Genomic DNA, 19,923 nt, shown 5'->3' on the forward strand with positions numbered 1-19,923 from the left:
TATCTATACATATATCAATAAATCTATCTATCTATCTATCTATAACAATAAGTCCTGTTATAATAAAGTTATGTATCGTTGCTGAGTGTAGACGGCGCCATCTGCTGGTGGAGACGCAGCATCACACTGTGGGGACACTGCTACAGTGGTGTCTGTGGGCCCTCTGGTTGCCAGGTGTGGTACTACCCTTCACACACTACCAATAAATAAACAACATAAAAACATTTAAAATCATCCAACACTGTAATTTAATCACGTGATATAAATACTTTATATAAATATATATGTGAGGAAAAGCTCGTCTATTTACGTCTTCTGTTAGCTGCTAGCTAAGATTAGCTTAACGTGCTCGGGGGGGGTGTTTCCGGGGGAGGGATGACTCCGGCGAACCTGGCAACCCCATCCCTAGCAGACGGTCTGCGGGTGCTAGTGAGTTAGCAGCCGCTGCTAGTAGCTTTTGTTTCGGCCGCTGGAGCTTCGCGAGGAGCCGCCGACCCACCGACACGACGCCGAGCGGAGGGCCACACGCCCGGGTGTCACACGCTGCTGTTCCCGGTGAGTAGATTCCACACGAGCCCGCTGCACTTCACCGGAAACAGCGCGGAGCTAGCGAGCTAACTCGGTGCAGGCGAGACAACTGGAAAACAACGAGCACGTCGCACGCTTGTTTACAAAAGACACCAAGTCTCTGTCTCCCGGGGACATTCACCACGGAGACACTGGTTCTTTACTGGTAAGAAGATCGTCCTCCTGCGGGGTCTCTACCTGCAGCGTGTCGAACAACGTGTGCAGTGTTGATACGGACAGATTCACGTGTTTCTGTGAGGCTGCTCACTTTGTTATTGTCACTTTACTTCGTTTACTCACTAGTTTAAAGTGTTAAGAGTTTAATATTCAGTCTCGTGAGGAAAGGTTGTGTCTCAACAGGAACCAGCAAAGTGCCCAGCGGAGGTAAATCCCAGTGACACTGGAGCTTTATGATCCCACTGGTATTTAAACGTGTGTGTGTGTGTGGACATTAACAAGAGCACAAACTTTACAGAGAAACACATGACGTGTGTAAATGTGTGTTTCAAAAGGGGAGAATGTGTTTTTAATTGTTAGATTGTGGATCAATGCAAACTTTACAACGTGTTCCTCCATATTTGTTTACAACAAAATGGTCCGTGAAGCTGCTTTGTTTGAATCTGGAGGACAGACATATATAGTAAACAGACTTTTGACTGTTTCTAAAGTTGGAATAGTGTTTAAATGACAATAAAAAATAGACTACTACTAAGTTGACAGTGTTATACTTACCAGTATACTGAGCTATTGGTATAATAACAGTATTCTGACACTTTTAGTTTGTACTCTGTGTACTTCGGTGTAGTTTAAAAGATAAAAGGTTCTGTCTCTTTTAAACTATTGTGAGTGAAATGATTGATGGATGCATCTGTTATCGATTCATCACAAACCTTTTCCCAGAAATGTCCTCATTCCCAAACTGGTGAGAAACTGGGTTTTACAAGTAACAATTTAAAGATTCAGGGAAATCAATGGGCTTCATTTTCACAAACCCGTTATGAAGTGTGTTTCATAAGTGAAATGTTTGAGTTGTTGTCTGATCTTCACTTCAGCACGAGAGACAGTCCACTCAGCTTTCCTCACGTTTCTTAAATCAACGCCACACTTTCCTTTGTGTCCTGACTTCAGAGAAGAAGGAGCTTCCTCCACTTCACTGCCTGTAAGTCCATAACCTCAGGATCGGGTGGGGGTCCTTCTCTACCTACTAATTTGTGGTTAGAGGTTCGAAGCCAGTTTTGTGGCTCGGTGCTATGTTGACACAACTGGTCCCAGCCTGTCTTTTACAGCCCTGTCTCAACCAGTGAGGATATTTCCACAGCCTTCGGTCTGAACCAGTAGTGGTTAGCTGTATTGTTTTCTCTCACAGGCGGAGATCCTGCCCGGAGCCGGAACTGGTGATTGAACACCCCCCCCCCCCCCCCCCGCCCGCCACTCCTGTCACACTAGACCAGCCAGGGGCTTTTAATTAGATGGTCTAAACCCGTACCACTTGTGTAGGCACATATCTGAAGATATGATCTACTATATCATTATGTCTGGCGGGGGCGGGGGGGGGGGGGGGGGGTGTAACCACACGCATTAACATGAAAGTAGAAAAAGGGCTTTTCTGTCATTTCTGATAAATATTCCAGATTTTTCTACGTGCCCCAGAAATCTGTCTTTGATTTGAATCCTCTCAAATTGCATGTGTCTGTATCTGCGTGGTAACTCAGCTGCCAGCGCAGCTTTATCAGCACATGCACTGGATTACACACACACACACACACACACACACACACACACACACACATGTGCTGTGTACTGCGCAGCTGGACACTCCTCTCTGGAACCTGTTGCACACGTGCTCTCCGCTGCTGTAAAGCTTAGCAGCAGTGAGTAGCTACTCTGCAGTAACAGTCAGTGAGTGTGTTGTGTAAAGGCTCAGCGGGGAACCCAGTCCCCTGAATGAGGATGTTTGCCTCCTGAAACACACAAAGATGAATTCTATACATATTTATTATTCTATAGGAAGTTTCATCCGGCTGGAGAAGGATGTTAAAGGAAGGGAGGTCATCTTGTGTAATCTGGGCTGGACCCTCAGTCAGGGTAGAGCTCTTGTGTTGAGTTTGGTGTGTGTTTGTGTCTCGGTTGGTAGCTGTGTGCGAGTCTTGACTTTGTTACTGGGTTGTCTCTCAGCCCAGTGCCAGAGGGAGATGATCCTGTACCTGCCCAGACAAATGTCCTTCTCCCACAGCCCAGGGGGACAGAGACTTGTTGGTGTGCTGCTGGTTTAGAGATATCTCTTGATGAGTTTTCTCCTGGTGTATCAGCCGTGTGCCGATCACTGGGTCCGTGGTCGCCTGCTGTTTGCAGCCTCTGTGTTATTGCATTGGATTCTTACAGGTGAGATAAAGTTTTAATCTCTGCGTCCGTGCACTATCTAGTAATCGGGTTGCTCCCGGAGGGCAACACACTCTTTGTAAGTGGTGAAATGAGGAAGGAGTGGTGATTACCTCGTTCTCCTCTCTTCACTGAACACCTCCCTTCCTCCCCCTCCTCAAGGTGGAGGAAACACTCCTCTCTGTGAACGCTGAGTGATAACAAAGCCTTTAAGGAGTTGTTTTCCTGAACCTTTGTGTTGTATAAGGTTAGAGAATAAAGTCTTTAACCTTTTTCCTGCGGTCCACACTGTAATTGTGTATTATAATGACACAAGCTATTGTTCCAATCAGTGGTCTGGTGATGTTAATAAACTCATAATTCTTTATTTCTATCCATTTGTAGAGTAATGTGACTTTTTAAGTGTTATTGTTCTATCTCTGTATTTACTGATTCTTTAATATTAAAAGGTACTTACAACATCCACAGAGGTACTCACGGTCAAATTTGCAGATTAATTCCCGAAACTCTTAATGTGAGTTCTTTTATGCAGAATCTTTAAATTATTAATAAATATTGAATGTTGGATACTTGCTTAAAACCAGCAGTATTGATGCAGATTGTTTTGCAGCCAGAGCTGTGAAACTAACACAGTTTGTGTTTCCGGGGTCTAAATGAATTTTCCATTGATCTTAGTGATAAGAATTATTGTCTCTGGCTTTTGAAGATGTTTGGATGATGTTCTAACTATTCCTCTTGTTTTGTCTCTTTTTCTCTCTAGAAATAACAACAGGATTGTTCTCTAACTCTGAGTCAACACCATCATCTTCCTCCGTCACTGCTGCCGTGCTCCTCCCATCCAGCCGCTGTTCCTTATGGTCGTTTCCTCCAGGTCTCAACATGGCATCTAGGTTCCTGCTCTGGCTGTGCCACTGACCTCCACCCTGGACAACCACCATGGAGAGAAAACGCAGAAAGAAATTAATCTAGCTGCTCCGGCTGTTTGCAGTATGGACTCTTTGTTAGAGCTGTGGACTTGAAATGCTCAAACTCATCCCTGACGTGGATCCGTTTGTCCTCTGAAACCTGCTGCTCAAATTTAAACTCGTGCTTTTTGATAGACTAGAACTCAAAATGCTGCTGGTTCCTGTTTGGGCGTCCGTGCTGCTGGGACTGCTGCTGGGGTTTGTGCCTGTGGTGGGGATGGAGCCAATGGGAGAGGGCAGATCCGACCCGGACCACGCCCCCGACTCAGACCCCGGCCCCTCGTCATCCGGCTCCAACTGCTCCGAGTTAACCCTGAAGCTGGAGTTCTCCTCCGGGGTCGTGGAACATGGTGAGAGATGGTTCAAACTGGTGGGAATGGGTTTTGTCTTGATGAGTCGAAACAATCTCTGACATTATTTAAAAGTTGACTCAAGTCTTCTAAAATTGTTTACCTGATTATAACTAGGTATAAGTACTATATAACTGTAACAAGAAGGTTTAGATCATCACCAGAAGCAAAATAAACATATTTTATTTGTAAAGCACATTTAACAAATCTCAAAGTAACTTTACATATGTTAAATCCCACATTAGAATGATGCAGAAAACGATAATGACACGACCCAGGTGTCAGTTGCTTCAAATCCCAGTAGCAGCAGTGTATGTATCGTTTTGAGCTGAGCTTGAAACACACCCAATCCAGTTCCTCTGCACAGCTCGCTATTCAGGCTCTGTCCTCATTATAGAGGATTCAGTTTTATATAAATACTCATAAAGGAATGAAGACCTGACACGTTTTTTTCCTCTGTGGAAAGTAAATCAACAAATCCATTATCGGTCTTAATACAACTTTATACACTTATGTAAAACCAATGGTAAATTGATCTAAATTGATTTGAAGAGATTTTGTGTTTTTAAAGTATTTAGTTTTGCTGAATAACGGCCATAAAGAGCTTGGACGTGCTTTTATCGGACTGTGGTTGTAATTACTGGTCCCTGCCTGACCGGTTCAAACCTTCTCCTCGCTCCTCTCTCTTTCTCCTCAGAGTACATCGTAGGATTTACCGGGTATTTCTCGGCCAAAGCGCGCAGCCTGTACATCAGCAGCGCCCTGAGGAACGCCAAGGACGGAGCGGTGGAGTGGCACATCGTTCCTCGACAGAACCCGGCTTCTGACTTCCCCAGCGACTTCGAGCTGGTGCACATCCGTCAAGCTTCGCCCGACAGCCTGCTGACCCTGGAGGACCATCCCTACATCAAGAGGGTCACACCGCAACGCAAAGTGTTCCGCACGCTGAAATACATTCCCTGTAAGTCAGTGCGGTGGTGTTGTGTCGGCAAAAGCATCACATGGCCCGAGAGGTTGGCACGTCCAGCTTGGAAATCTAAAACTCCGAAAAAAGATCCAGAAAGCTGTTTGTCTGCTGCCCCTCACAGAACGTCTCTGTTGAGTCGGAGGATGCACTCGTCCTCCCCTGTGTTTGTGGTGGAGAGAAGGATTGTATATCTTAATGTGAAGTGTAAGCCAACTTTGGGGTGTTGATGCACAATTGTGTGTGTGTGTGTGTGTGTCTGGGATATGTGTTGGAGGGGGGAGGGGGATGGGAAGCAGGACAGAGAACGCCTCTGTTTGCTCACCCTGGGAGGGAGTAGAGTAGGTGAGTCAGTATGGTGGGGCTTTCCTGGACTGGGGGGGGGGTGAACGCCCCTGTGCCTGGCACTGGATGAAAGACTTCACTGTGCCACCAGTCTGCATAAACACAAGCAGTATCAATATGGAAGCCATGTGTCCTGAAAAGCTGAAGCCCTGTGAGACAACCTGTGGTTTGTGAACACGGGCCGGACAGATACAAGTGATTGGAAGATTGATGAGATATCTGAGGCTGTGGGGGGGAGCTGCTGTGTGTAATGAGTTGTTATCGATCGGGAGGATTTGGATTGAAAAACAAATATAATAGAGTCTGATCCCCCGAGAGCATCAATGCTTTGAACGTGGCTGGAGGTCGATAAATCTGGAGATGAAGCTTGAACTCGGTGACAGACGTGAGAATCTCTGAAGAGCTCGTTCACTGTGTTTCTGTTGCATGAGTCGATTTGTGTGAAACGTGAAGTAGAAACCTGATGAGGCGATTAATGGGAAAGAGAGAGAGAGAACATGTCACCCCTGTGTTTCTCTGCACCCTGTCCTGACCTAACGATCAGTTACTCTGTCCAGTGAGTCAGATTGTGATACGATTGGTTTAAACGAGGCTGGTGTGATCAGCCTCGCATCACAACTGAGAGATGGACGGGGGGGGGGGGGGGGGGGGGGATAGAGAGATAGAAGAAAGAGGGAGATACTACTTGAAACCAGCGAGGGGGACATGATGAGCGTGATTAAGGAAACGGCCGTTTTTCCTGTCTGCAGGAGGCGATAATGAAACCAGAGCATGTTGATGAGACTGAGAATTTGTGTTTCATTATTTTGTCTCATATTAAACTGAGAGAAATCAATTTGTCTGTGATGAAAGTCATTAAGCTCTGCGTGTAAAGGACAATTCCCTTCTGCTGCCAACACATCTGCTTGTGCACTGTCCCCCCAGCGTCCGAACCGGCTGAACCCTGCAACGCCACCCGGGGGTCTCAGTCGTGGCAGTCGTCCCGCCCGTTCAGACGCTCCAGCCTGTCACTGGCTTCTGGTTTCTGGCACGCCACCGGTCGCCACTCCAGCCGGCGGCTGCTGCGGGCCATCCCCCGCCAAGTGGCTCAGATCCTGCAGGCGGACGTGCTCTGGCAGATGGGACACACCGGTAAGACACCGATTTCTGCCTCGTCAGCGAAAAAAACAAACATCTGCTTCATAATCTAATAAAATGTGACGGAAGCTCAATGATTGCTTCCATTTCTTGGTCTCAGTTGATGCACTGGTACTGATGTATTTGCATTTAAATGAAACTGATAGGATCTGTTCCTTGTGTGTCTGCAGGTGCGGGTGTGAAGGTCGCAGTGTTTGACACCGGCCTCAGTGAGAAGCACCCACATTTTAGGAATGTGAAAGAGAGGACCAACTGGACTAATGAGAAGACGCTGGATGATGGTGAGCAGTGAGCATAATGAGGTTATTGATGGGTACCAGTATCACACAGTGTGATTTAATGATCTGGTTATGCTGTGTATCAGAGGGTGGTGGAAGCCCAAGTAGGCGGAGGTTGCACAGGAAGTGGTGAACCAGACATTTTCAGTGTGTGTGTGTGTGTGTGTGAGAGCTAAAAACAGACTGACACAGACGGGCCTCTCTTTGGTTTTTCAGGTCTGGGTCACGGTACATTCGTAGCAGGAGTGATCGCCAGTATGAGGGAGTGTCAGGGCTTTGCTCCCGACTCCGAGCTGCACATCTTCAGAGTGTTCACCAACAACCAGGTACGTACAGGTCGAACATCCACAGCTACAAAGGGGTTTAACGTATTAATGAAGGATTAAATACAAGGTGAAAGGTGGAAATTACAATATTTTTGACTTAAAGCAATAGTTGAGCCTTTTGGAATCTTTGCAGCCGATAAGAAAAGGTCACAAACGAGGTATAACATTTAGTTTTGGCTGGAATTCTTTACCTCTTAACCCCATTTCCAGTATTTATGCTAAGCTAAGCATTGGCTTCTGGCTGTGGCTAGACAAACTAGTCCATTTCCCAAAATGATGAACTATTCCTTTAAATGTTTTTGTCAGACGAGTGCAGCTTTGACAACTGTTGATATTCTGTCTGAAGCAACAACACAATGAACAGAAACACTGACACACACACTTACACTATAGTAAACGCTCTTTTATAGCATTTTATCTGTCTAAACAGGATTGTAACTTGTTTTGTGTTTCCTCACATCCCAGGTGTCGTACACTTCCTGGTTCCTTGATGCCTTCAACTACGCCATCCTGAAGAAGATCGATGTTCTTAACCTCAGCATCGGGGGTCCGGACTTCATGGACCACCCCTTTGTTGATAAGGTGATTGAAGCCACGTGCACGAATGACACAGTCACATGGCAGCATTGAGCTGAACTGATGTTGTTCAGCTTAACTGAGCGGATGTTTTCATAACAAGCAGGTCAACGGGTGCAAACTGGTCAAACCAGGACTGGGGCTCGTGCAACGTTTAATCTCTGACTGGTTTTCTTCATCTCACAGTTTAGCACAAATACAAAACACCATCCTCTGCATCTAGCACTGTATATTAAGATATTAAACTTTGACCAAGGTTTTTCCTGATTTATGGGACTTTGTGTGAAACAAGTATTTGAACGACAGCAGTGTGGGTCAGCATATTATTTAGATTCAAGTGCACTTTTTGACAACAACATGTTTTTCTGTATATTATCAAATGCATTTTTCTCGATGCCAGTGTAGCTGATCCTCTTGTTTGATTGACAGGTGTGGGAGCTGACTGCCAACAAAGTGATCATGGTCTCTGCCATCGGCAACGATGGACCTCTGTACGGGTAAGTTCACCACTTCCATTCAGTCTTTCTTATATAAACTGACTTTTAAGGAACTAGGATCTATAACTAGCTACATTTTCAGTGGATACTAGAATAAAGTTAGTGAAGTTTGTATTAAGTTTGTAAAATGACTGGATACACAATACGCTCAGTTCAGTAGAATCAGAGGTTTCACTGTTACGTGCTTGGTCTGGTACAGCCACTTCCTTTTGGCGACTGATGTTTCCTTGTAAGGCAAATATTGTTGACGTGAACAGACACTTACTCAGTCTTATTGACTTAATGGCTTTTCCACTGTAGTGTAGCTGCTACAGTAGCTTAGAACTTTAGCTAAATCAGCTTTATGCTATAATTCTCCTTTTCTTTTCTCTGTTCAGGAAGAGCTGCCACTTCTAGATTTAAGTCTCGCAGCATCATCTGTGTGTTGTGGCTGTTTCATGGCTATTTTCCCGTGTTAAGGAGTTTTTTCAATGTAGAAAAACAAATCTCTAATGTTATTCAATTAAATCCTTCTTTAAAAGATGCTAACTTCATCAGTTTGCCCTCTTAATTATCCAAACAACCCCCGAGGCCATCTGGGTTTTATGACCCTGCTGAATATCTGCTGACTCTAACTGCTGCGTAGAGCATCGTTAAAAGGACAAAACAGGAAAGAGACTCTTCTGTGAACTGTCCCTTCACGTCTTCTAAAACAAATGTCCTCGCTCTCAGCACCCTGAACAACCCGGCCGACCAGATGGACGTGATCGGAGTCGGGGGGATCGACTTTGAGGACAACATCGCCAGGTTTTCCTCCAGAGGCATGACCACCTGGGTGAGTGTGTGCACCAACACACACATGAATACAGAATATCACTTCTCCGGTTGAGAGCAGACATCTACCTGAGAGATCAACACTCTGCTCCTGACTCCTCATCCACATCCCATCAGCCACTTACTGGAGATTCAAACACACACACACACACTTTTATCATCCTACTCCACAGCAGACATCTGCTCTGGCATCTTATTTAGACTTCATACTCTGATCCAGACAGCTGCCCTGCCCTCTCAGCCACTGTCACTCAGCCATGAAGAGGCCCTCGCTCTGCCACTCCGCTCTCCTACCTGAATGCTTTAGAGAAATTTAAGATCTTTTCCTGTCATATTTTGCTGTCTGCTCAGACTCCAGCTTCTTCATCTGCAGGGCGCATGCTGCCGTCAGTCTTCATCACATACACAGTCAACACTTTGAAGTCGGTGTCAGGCTCGTGTTCCTAACAGGAGCTGAGCTGAGGCCAAGTCCTGCACTGTTTTTAAGTCACATCTCTGAATAGAGTATGACTTCACGGTGTAGGCGTAATGACATGAACTCAAACATACGTTTTAAAGTGTGTGAATAAGCACTGGTTCATATTTTGAATTACATGTTTTGTCTCTGCTCTCCAGAAAACAGCTCGTGTTTATATAAATATCCATGTGGCAGAGAAACTCGGTTAAAAAGAATGTACGAACTTTCTTTTTCATTTTCTTGTTTCTCTAACTGTGTCACCCTCTATCGGCCTCCCTCTCTGCAGGAGCTGCCCGGAGGCTACGGCAGAGTGAAGCCCGATATCGTCACGTACGGCTCCGGTGTCCGTGGATCAGGAATGAAGGAGGGATGTCGCTCTCTGTCCGGCACCAGCGTGGCGTCTCCTGTGGTGGCCGGGGCTGTGACTCTCCTGGCCAGGTCAGTGTCATCAGCTGGACTCTTTCCTCATAAAGTCACTGGAGTTCCATCTTTTTGTTCCCGGAGTTGTTGTTTGACTGCGTGTTTATTATCCATGTGTAAAGCAGAAACATGTCTGAATCCAATTTTACAGACTTTCCTCAAAACAGATTTTGATTGGAGAAGTGATGATGAGCCAGACTGTGATGATGAAGCACCACAGTCAACTGCAGCTTGGACTGAAATAATTGTAATGATATTGATAATTAAAAAGGTCCCAATGGAACAATCAGTGTTTTACTACAAGCACCAGTGTTTAAAATATCACAGCTGGCCCCAATATTTATTAACAAGTGCTATTATATATTAGTTAGGTATTAAATTAAATAAAAAGTATGTAAGAATCACTCAGAAAACAGGCCTCAATTAATTACCTTGTGTTGACAGTTTCCACTTTCCTTTGCCCCCTGGAGACGTGTGGCGCTCTGAGGCTCTCGTGTGGCGGCACATTGGATTATTCTCCCTGGTTCTAAAACAGCTGATCTGTAAATGACAGAATTCATGTAGTATAATACTAGTTTAATGATTTCATGTACTGTCAGTGTAGAGTGAAATGTGTCCCAGAGGGAGAAGGCGTGTCACAGATTTCTGGTGTTGTCCTCAGTCTGTCTTTGTTCCGTCTTCTCACGTCTCAAGTCCCCTCGTTTCAAAGCTGTAAGTGAGAGGATTAGCTCGTCTGGCTGGGCTCAACATCACACCACCTTTGTTGACAACAGGCACCTCGCCCTCTCTCAGGAGAATCACACACACACACACACACACACACACACACACACACACACACACACACGCACACACACACAGCAGTCCATCCTGTTTTCTCCCTCCAGCACTGCTCTAGATTAATAGATGAGGACTCCAGCACCAGTGGAGCTGCACACTAACCAAGCCTGTCCTCCTCTGTCCTCCAGCACCGTCCTGAACCGGGATCTGGTGAACCCAGCCTCCATGAAGCAGGCCCTGATCGCCTCAGCCCGCAGGCTGCCGGGCGTCAACATGTTCGAGCAAGGCCACGGGAAGCTGGACCTTATCAGAGCCTATCAGATTCTCAACAGCTACAAACCTCAGGCCAGGTAAATGTCTCGGTGCACACAGAAACAAAGATAAGCACCGTCAGGCTTCAGACACTTTCTGATGCAGAGAGACATGCACAGCTACACTGATCTGACACGGCACGTAAACGCTGGTCCCTCACGTTGGCTTATACCTGAAGAATCACCAAACCGTGAAGCAGACCGACCCTGTGCCGTCACAGCCTTTAGTCCTGGGAGCAGCAGGACGGGGCTTTCTCTGGCTGTATCAGAGTGGAACTTCTACAGGAACAAAATACCACCTGTAGGTTTAAAATGTGGTTCTTAAAGTGGCACAGCTTTGATCTTCATGGAGAACAGCAGCGAGCGAGCTGTTAGTTTGTAAACTCAGAGAGAACCAAACCAGATCAACGGTACTGGTTTAATACTGATAATAACCAGTACTAGTGTTTGTACAGTGCACCAACCACACCAAGGCAATTTCCTGTATGTGCAAATATACATGGCAATAAAAATAATTCTGATTCTGATTCTGACCTGGTGGAAATCTGATCACAATGTGAGCCAGACCATCTTGAATTGAAATGTGTTTTTATAAACAAGATAAAGATCACTTCTTGACACAAAGTGTAAATGTGTTTTTCCATCCTCCTGATAAGAAACAGTAAAATGATCTAGAGCTCATCTGCTCATTATATTAAACATGATGTCAACGTGTCCTTGTCTCCTCTCAGTCTGTCCCCCAGCTACATCGACCTGACCGAGTCTCCCTACATGTGGCCTTACTGTTCTCAGCCCATCTACTATGGAGGAATGCCCACGATCGTCAACGTGACCATTCTGAACGGAATGGGTGTCACCGGCAGAATTGTCGACAAGGTTTGTGAACATAAGACACAAACCGAGAAAAAAATCGTTTTTCAGGTTCATTGAATTGTGTTGTTACCTAAGATGTCTTTTCTCAGTGCTGTCAGAGGACAGGTGAAGGATGACTTTCATGCCTGACTGACCTGGTTTAGCTTTGTGATGAACTCTGAGCTGTTAATAAAACGCCGCTCTCTCCTCCTCAGCCCATCTGGGCGCCCTACCTCCCCCAGAACGGAGATCACATCGATGTGGCCGTCTCCTACTCTCCGGTGCTGTGGCCGTGGGCCGGCTACCTGGCTGTGTCCATCTCTGTGGCCAAGAAGGCTGCATCCTGGGAAGGGATTGCTCAAGGGCATGTGATGGTCACGGTGGCCTCGCCTGCAGAGAACGATGTGAGTCTTTGCAGCTGAGATTTGTCCTCCAAGCGTCTTAACTGCAAGTAAGTCAAAACTTACTTTATTCAGTTTTGACCCAAATGTCTCTTTCGTCCCTTCCAGTCTGAGGCGGGTGGCGAGATGACCTCTACGGTCAAACTGCCCATCAAGGTGAAGATCGTGCCAACTCCCCCACGCAGCAAGAGGGTGCTGTGGGACCAATACCACAACCTGCGCTACCCCCCCGGCTACTTCCCCCGAGACAACCTCCGCATGAAGAACGACCCTCTGGACTGGTACGAGTGTCCCCCCCCCACCCCACCTCACAGTTTGATGACTTGTACTGAGTTTCCTCTAAGTGTTTGTCCTCAGTCATCTCAGTGAAACATTTTGGATTATTTTGTGTTTCCAGGAATGGGGACCACATCCACACGAACTTCAGGGACATGTACCAGCACCTCAGGAGTATGGGCTATTTTGTTGAAGTGCTCGGAGCTCCGATCACCTGCTTTGACGCTAGTCAGTACGGTAAGAGTGCACTGAGTCATGTGAAGACTTAAAAGCAACGTTTTCTGACTTCTGATGATAATGATGTTTCAGGAGATTTAAAAAAATGGATTGTTTGCGTCTGTGCAGGCACGTTGTTGATGGTGGACAGTGAGGAGGAGTATTTCCCTGAAGAGATCACCAAGCTGAAAAGAGACATCGACAACGGCCTGTCCCTCATCGTCTTCAGCGACTGGTACAACACCTCGGTCATGAGGAAGGTGAAGTTCTACGACGAGAACACCAGGTATTCAACTCTTAAAACTACTCAGTCCTCAGAAAGGCCTCAGAAGGTCTCACAGGTAACTAACAAGGTTTAGAATAACAGACAACTGGCATGTTCCATCCTTTGTGTGGAGGGGGAGTCTCCATGTGGCACCAGCAGCAAAGAGTTGAAAGAATAAATGATTTAATTCCACCAATCCATTAATGAAATTCATTCTATTATTATGATTTTATGTTTCTTCCTCCAGGGAATTACTGAGTTCACATCTTTCAAATCACTCGTGGTAAAAAAGTATAAACTGTGTCAATGGTAGAAGGTTAAGAAAACATGTTTTGAGAAATATTCTTCCAACTTCTAACCCTCTATTTATCTCTGACCGATGAATTTGCATTTTCATACTTTCAAATCATCTCCCACCGTTTTATTTTTAGACCTCGACTCTGCACATTTCACCGCAGAGCGTTTCTAAGAAGTGAGAAACGGTTCCTGCCTCAATCTTATCTCAGAAAGAAAAATTGCAGCCACTACAACTGCAGACAAATTCAATAAGTAATGCAGAGTGTCTTTTGATTGATTGTGTTTCTATTGAATGAGTTGTGTGGAGTGCAGTGGTGTAGTGTTGCAGCAGGATCTCTCCAGCTGCTGCTCCTCTTCTATCGGCTCCTCTCCAGTGATCTATGTGTCCTTCTCCTTCATTATGAGAAAGTTCAATGATTAAACAGCCATTACCTCGACGCCGCATTCACTCCGGGCTTCACCGTGTTATAAGATAAACTGCGCCGTGTTGTTATCAGCTCACAGAATCAGTCTGTGCCCGACTCCCTCTCTGCAGTGTTTAACTCCACTCCTCCTCGCTCGGAGAGAGATCTGTATCAAGACTCTTCAGTTTCAGAGCGAGCGATTACTCACTGCTGCTCGCTGCTCTGTGCGAGTCCCGCCCCAAGCTGTCGCTCTGTCTGCGCAGAATTAAAAGTCTTAAACACAGTTAAATATAGTAGTTATGGCTTCACGACATCACGCAGAGTATTTCAGTGTTATCCGAACTAGAGAGAGGTTTGTTTATTGACAGCTGCTTTTTCTGGATACGTCAAGACATGAATTAGTGACTCAGCTTATCACAATAGAAACATGCTGTTATTGTGAAGTTTCTTTTATGTGAAGTTTCTTAAACTGATTGTGCGTCATATGCTTTTTTTTGCCAGTTTGTGAAAGATTCAAATTAAACCTTTTTGTTTGTGTGACCTTCTGACCACAGTGGAGGAATTTTTTGATTGTCAATCACGTAGATTTTTATTCCTGAGTGATGACAGTGTTTCTCTTGGTGTAACTTGCAGGCAGTGGTGGATGCCAGACACAGGGGGCGCTAACGTACCAGCTCTGAACGACCTGATCTCAGTTTGGGGGATGGCTTTCAGTGACGGGCTGTATGAGGGAGACTTCACCTTGGCCGATCATGACAGTAAGACACTCAGATTCTCATCATCATCATATTGCAGCAGTACTCATCTTTTTCAACAGTTTTTTAGAAATTAAAAATGGTTTTCTGTCCCTCTCTCTCTCTCTCTCTCTCTCTCTCTCCCTCCCTCTCTCCCTCTCTCACAGTGTACTATGCCTCTGGCTGCAGTATTGCCCGTTTCCCAGAAGATGGAATAGTCATTGCCAAGAACCTAAAGGACCAAGGTAACCGCACCCCCCCTTAAAAGTATCGATCCTGGCTCAGTTTAGCTCAGTGTTGGCCAGCGGCCGTGCAGCTATTTAATCTGATGGTGTCTGTGCCAGATTTAACAATACGTCTGTCCGTCTGTGTGTGTGTGTGTGTGTGTGTTACTGTATTCGTGTGTGTGTACGTGTGTGTCTTTATCACAGGTCTAGAAGTGTTAAAGCAGGAGACGGCTGTGGTGGAGGGAGTTCCCATCCTCGGACTGTACCAAACGCCATCGGACGGGGGAGGTCGAATCGCCCTGTACGGAGATTCTAACTGCATCGACGACAGCCACAGACAGAAAGGTGACGTCTCCTCGGCCCTGATGACGTCTGGATGTGTGTCCTGTTGCCGTTGAGCTGGAGGAGTAATGTTCGGTTGTGTTGGATGTCTCCTCCTCAGATTGTTTCTGGATGCTCGACGCTCTCCTGCAGTACACCTCCTACAGTATGACCCCTCCCAGCCTCAGCCACTCCCACAGCAGGGTGACCCCTCCCACAGGCACCGAGCGCCCACTGCCACAGAGACTGGAGGGTAAAGACTCAATGCACCAACAGACGTTTCCTCTCCTTGTTATAAAGCATCTACAGACTGTAAAGATGGACGACAATACATGTTATATACAGTCACTGGTTTATACTAGTGATTAAACACCAGTAGATGATGTGTTGAAGGAAAAGACTACACAGCCTCCATTCAATAGTTCCCTTTCCTTTCCTCTGTCCTTCCCTCGCTACAGGAAACCATCTTTACCGTTACTCCAAGGTTCTGGAGCCTCACCTGGGAGACCCTAAGCCCCGCCCACTCCCAGCATGCCCCCACCTGTCATGGGCGAAGCCACAGCCGGTCAACGAGACAGCCCCAAGGTAGGTCGGCTCGAACCCCCGTTTCTCATCATGTCTGGGAAGCAGGTGGCCTTTTAAAGTACTTTTCCTAGAGGTGACATGTGATATATGTATATATATATTTTTATTTTGTAGTGATGATGTTCGAGTTTCTGTGTTTGTTACTTTCTCTCTTGGCCCTCTCTCTCTTTTCTCTTCTCTCCACTCTCTTAAGACTAACTTCCCATATGTCATGTTTCTCTCCAAATCCAGACAAAAATAATAATGTATTTGTTTCCGTGCACAATGTTTTTGTCAAGATTTCAACAGTGATTCCCCCTGAGCTCTACAGTATGTCGAGACAGGCTTGTGTTCCCAGTAGAGAGAAGTCACTTGAAGCTGTTGATTTGCACAGACTTGGATTTTTAACATGCAATTAGTCTCGTCTGGCGACACTCTTCTTATTCCAACCTGTCAACAGAGAGAGCCGAAGTAAAAACACGTCAAACTTTTGCAGTAAACTGAAAATACAGACACACTAACACACATTTCCTCCCATTAAATTGTGTTTCTTTCTCTGTCTGGTGCTCTCAGTAACCTGTGGAAGCACCAGAAGCTTCTCTCGGTGGATCTGGACAAGGTGGCTCTGCCGAACGTGAGGGCGTACCGGCCCCAGGTCCGACCCCTGTCCCCTGGGGAGAGCGGGGCCTGGGACATTCCTGGAGGTAACTCATGGTTCAAAGTTAATACTATCAGTGAAGCAGGGTTTCCGCAGGGACTTAAATAGTCTGGAACCCAATCATCTGAATTTTAGAGATGTTTAATAAATTAAATAGTAGGAATTAGGTCTTGAATAAAACCAATATTATCTCCAAATTCAGATCTGTTGAACTTGACACAGGTCTTAAATTTTTACTAATTATGTTTTTTATTTAATTTGAACATATTCATATCACCAGGATTTCTGCAGTTTTAGAGCAGAATATGTGTTTAAGCAGGTTTTGGGGTTTTACAGTGGAAATCGTTTCCATATTAACCAGTGGAAGAATTAATTTAAAATGGTGAATCTGTAAATAAGCATTAGTTAATGTAACAGTACATGTATGTATCTATTTTTGTTTATTTGTTTATTTAGAAGGAGCCCCATTAGCTCTACCCTAAGACAGAGCTACTTTTAGTGGGGTCCACATTTAAAACATACATACAAATATCAAAAGATAAAATACATTAAAATAATGATCATACAAATTACAGATATCAAAAATTAATTTAGTGGTTATGCAATTTTTTCATGATATTTTATTTAGGTTTTCACTCCTGACCTCTGCCCCTCCCCCCTCCCTCTCAGGGATAATGCCTGGTCACTACAACCAAGAAGTGGGTCAGACCATCCCGGTGTTCGCCTTCCTGGGAGCGATGGTCGTTCTGTCCTTTTTCGTGGTGCAGCTCACGAAGGCCAAGAGCAAACCCAAGCGCAGGAAGCCCCGGATCAAACGGCCCATGTACCTCCAGCAGCAGCAGCAGCAGCAGACGACCACGGGGAAGAACCCCGGAGTGTGAGCTGGAGGCGGCTCTGCACTGCAGCTGGATTTAAGGACAACTTGTGTTGAAGAGCAACATGGAGGATTGAGCTCCGTGCAGTGAACTGAGTGGGTGAAGCCGACCTGTGACTGTGGCTGAACTCAGACCTGCCCGACGGGAGCAAACACCCAGATGTCGGCTGGACGCTCTAACAGCTTTTGTGCCTCTCGTCTGTCCGTGGATGTTTGTGTGTTTGTGGACTGATGAACAGTATTAGACAGTGTTAAACGCACAATGTAAAACACACACTACACTTCTGTGTCGTACGGGCATGGTGTCAACATTCCCCCCTCTCTCTCTCTCTCTCTCTCTCTCTCTTCTCTGACCAACCTGTTTCTTTTTGGATGAAATGTTTTTTTATTTATTGAATTCGTTCGTACCCTGAAACACAAAAACACATAAACATACATTTCACTTTGTGATACCGTTGACGTACACAATGACAGAACTACACACGTGCTACATGTGGGCCAATGGAAGATCAAGTTGTCGTGTCTGTCGTCAACCTCCGTTGTGTTTCCTGCCCACATCTGTTAAATCTGTCTCTTGGTTGTTTTTGTATTTTCTACCATAAATGAACATTCTGTCGATGATGCTCCTTCGTGGTCTCATGGGTCGACTCAGTAGCACCGACAGTTCAAATATATATCATCAATTAAAAAAGCATTATGAAAGTGATACATGATTGATGCTTGATCATTTTGTTGTTGGTATTAATTGACTCTAAAGAAAGAACCTCAGGTGTCAACTTTACCCACAATGCAACTTGAGCGCGAGAAGGTACCGTTATTGGAGAATAAACGTTTTCTGATTCCAACAATCTGCCGATAAACATGTTTTAAAAAATTGCATCAATTCTCAAGATGTCGTCATCAAGCTGTTATGACAAAGAAATGTAAATGAGGCTTCAACCATAAACTTTGTAATAAAAATAAGAAAATATGTGAAATTAAGAGTAAAAATATCCTTTTCTGCATCGTTCATTCTGTAAAATTAAAAGTTTTTATATCAGCAAACAAATTGTTCAGGAGGCTGATGGCCCAAGTTCTTAATAACCTGCAGCGCCACCTTGAGGACAGAGGATCCAACAGGTGGAGGCCAGTGGGAGAACAGTCTTTCTTCATTCTGCTAAATGATTAAATGTTTGTTTTTGCTGTTGGAAAAGTTGTTCACGAACTCGACACGAGCAAATTCTTTAAATTCTGCAGTTTAGTAAATTCGCTCTCCGTCTACCACGCAGAAGAAGAAACGGCTGCATTCCTTTCCGTTGAGTTATTCTGGGTTGAATTGAACTCATGGGTTCCGTCTGGGCCGCCGGCTGGATTCGGTGATGCAGGTTGATTTCATCAGGGGTGATGAGCGTCGGCCGCCCGGGCCCCGGAGCTTTGCCTCCTTATCCGAGCTTAATAGGCCAGATCAGCCTGTGAATCTGTCACCCGTCCTTTTGGATGACGGCCCCACGGGAGAACTAATCTCCCTCAGAACCTTGGGAAAATGGGAACTAACCCCCGGGGCCGGCTAGCTGCGCTAACGAGATTTGGGAAAGCCGGTGGTGAGTGGGGGTCACATGCCCTCTCTCCCCCCACGGTTCCCAGATGCCAGGACTGCCTGTCGGGCCAATCAGGTCACCGGGTCACGTCCTGGGCAGGCGGCTGGGAGAGACAGCGTGGTGGCTCTGAGCTGAACCCTCGACGCCCCTCAGACTCTCTGGTTCCTCCCTCGTCAGATGTCCCACCAGCCTGTACCCCCCCCCCCGCAACCTCGTCCACTGAACTCTGCCTCTTCCCTCCTGCTTCCCCGTCTGTCCCACATGTCTCACCCCCTTTCATCCGTCCTCTGTTTGTCCCCCTCAGTGCCGACACTCAGATGTGTGTCTGGCTGATTTGACTTTCTAAAAAGGGGTCGTGTGACTCCGGTTCACATGATTTGGAATCGAACCAGACTCCAGTCGGGGAAGCGGTTGACTCCAGACTTGACAGAACCTCCAGTGACTCATGACTTTAGCCTTTGACTCGGAGCGACTTGATATCCTGCCTCAGCCCGAAGATTAAAAAATGATGATATAACAGACGTGCACCAGGAATCAACCTGATCAGTTGACAACCATGTGACACGGAGGCTGGCATCAGTCAGGGAAGGAGCCGGCCAATCAGAGTCAGCGAGGACTTTTCTGTGGTCATCAAAAAACAATAAACAACGTACAAATACATCCCAGGACGATCGACAGAAAGAAGAGTTACTTGTTTTGCTTCTAAACGTATCTAAGTCTGCAGTGTTCATCCTCTGGGGACCATGACAGATTTCAGCAGTGGTGGATGAAGGGTTTTACACAGAGTGACCAATTGGAATAGAACATGGATGTTGGTCATATAATTATACGTCCAACATCCATGTTCTATTCCGGACCCAGTAAAAGGTCATTCATTAACACAACAAGGTCATTAATCCACCAATCACGAGTCAGTATCTTACAAATTAAAATGATTAAGTGATTTACACTGCAGACAGCATAACACTAAGGTTTTAATGGTGTGGTTAAAAGTGAGCGTGCAGCAGGAAAACGATTTCTGTGGCTTGAAAATTTATTCAAAACTCACATTTTATAAACTGACGCATGTGGACACAGTTGTTCTTAAATTTC

At 45.7% G+C, this 19,923-nt stretch overlaps 1 protein-coding gene across 3 annotated transcripts; it reads left to right on the forward strand.

Annotated features, from left to right (window-relative positions):
* The first annotated feature begins 429 nt into the window (after positions 1-429).
* Positions 430-18,224, forward strand: mbtps1 (membrane-bound transcription factor peptidase, site 1). Of its 3 annotated transcripts, XM_053427539.1 has the most exons (24): positions 532-555; positions 1,620-1,726; positions 3,707-4,261; positions 4,959-5,222; positions 6,495-6,701; positions 6,878-6,988; positions 7,202-7,311; positions 7,777-7,893; positions 8,317-8,384; positions 9,096-9,198; positions 9,941-10,092; positions 11,043-11,204; positions 11,897-12,041; positions 12,233-12,421; positions 12,527-12,699; positions 12,816-12,931; positions 13,040-13,196; positions 14,510-14,634; positions 14,778-14,855; positions 15,042-15,182; positions 15,280-15,411; positions 15,617-15,743; positions 16,296-16,426; positions 17,050-18,224. In XM_053427539.1, exons 3-24 carry the CDS (start codon positions 4,060-4,062, stop codon positions 17,259-17,261), a joined length of 3,222 nt encoding a protein of 1,073 aa, XP_053283514.1. In that variant the 5' UTR covers positions 532-555; positions 1,620-1,726; positions 3,707-4,059; the 3' UTR covers positions 17,262-18,224. The 3 variants fall into 3 exon arrangements, with proteins under 3 accessions (XP_053283515.1, XP_053283514.1, XP_053283513.1); XM_053427540.1 differs by lacking the exon at positions 1,620-1,726 and having other exon boundaries at positions 430-555; XM_053427538.1 differs by lacking the exon at positions 532-555 and having other exon boundaries at positions 1,318-1,726.
* Positions 18,225-19,923: the final 1,699 nt, after the last annotated feature.

Source organism: Pleuronectes platessa, chromosome 7 (genome assembly GCF_947347685.1).
Source record: "Pleuronectes platessa chromosome 7, fPlePla1.1, whole genome shotgun sequence".
NCBI lineage: Eukaryota > Metazoa > Chordata > Actinopteri > Pleuronectiformes > Pleuronectidae > Pleuronectes > Pleuronectes platessa.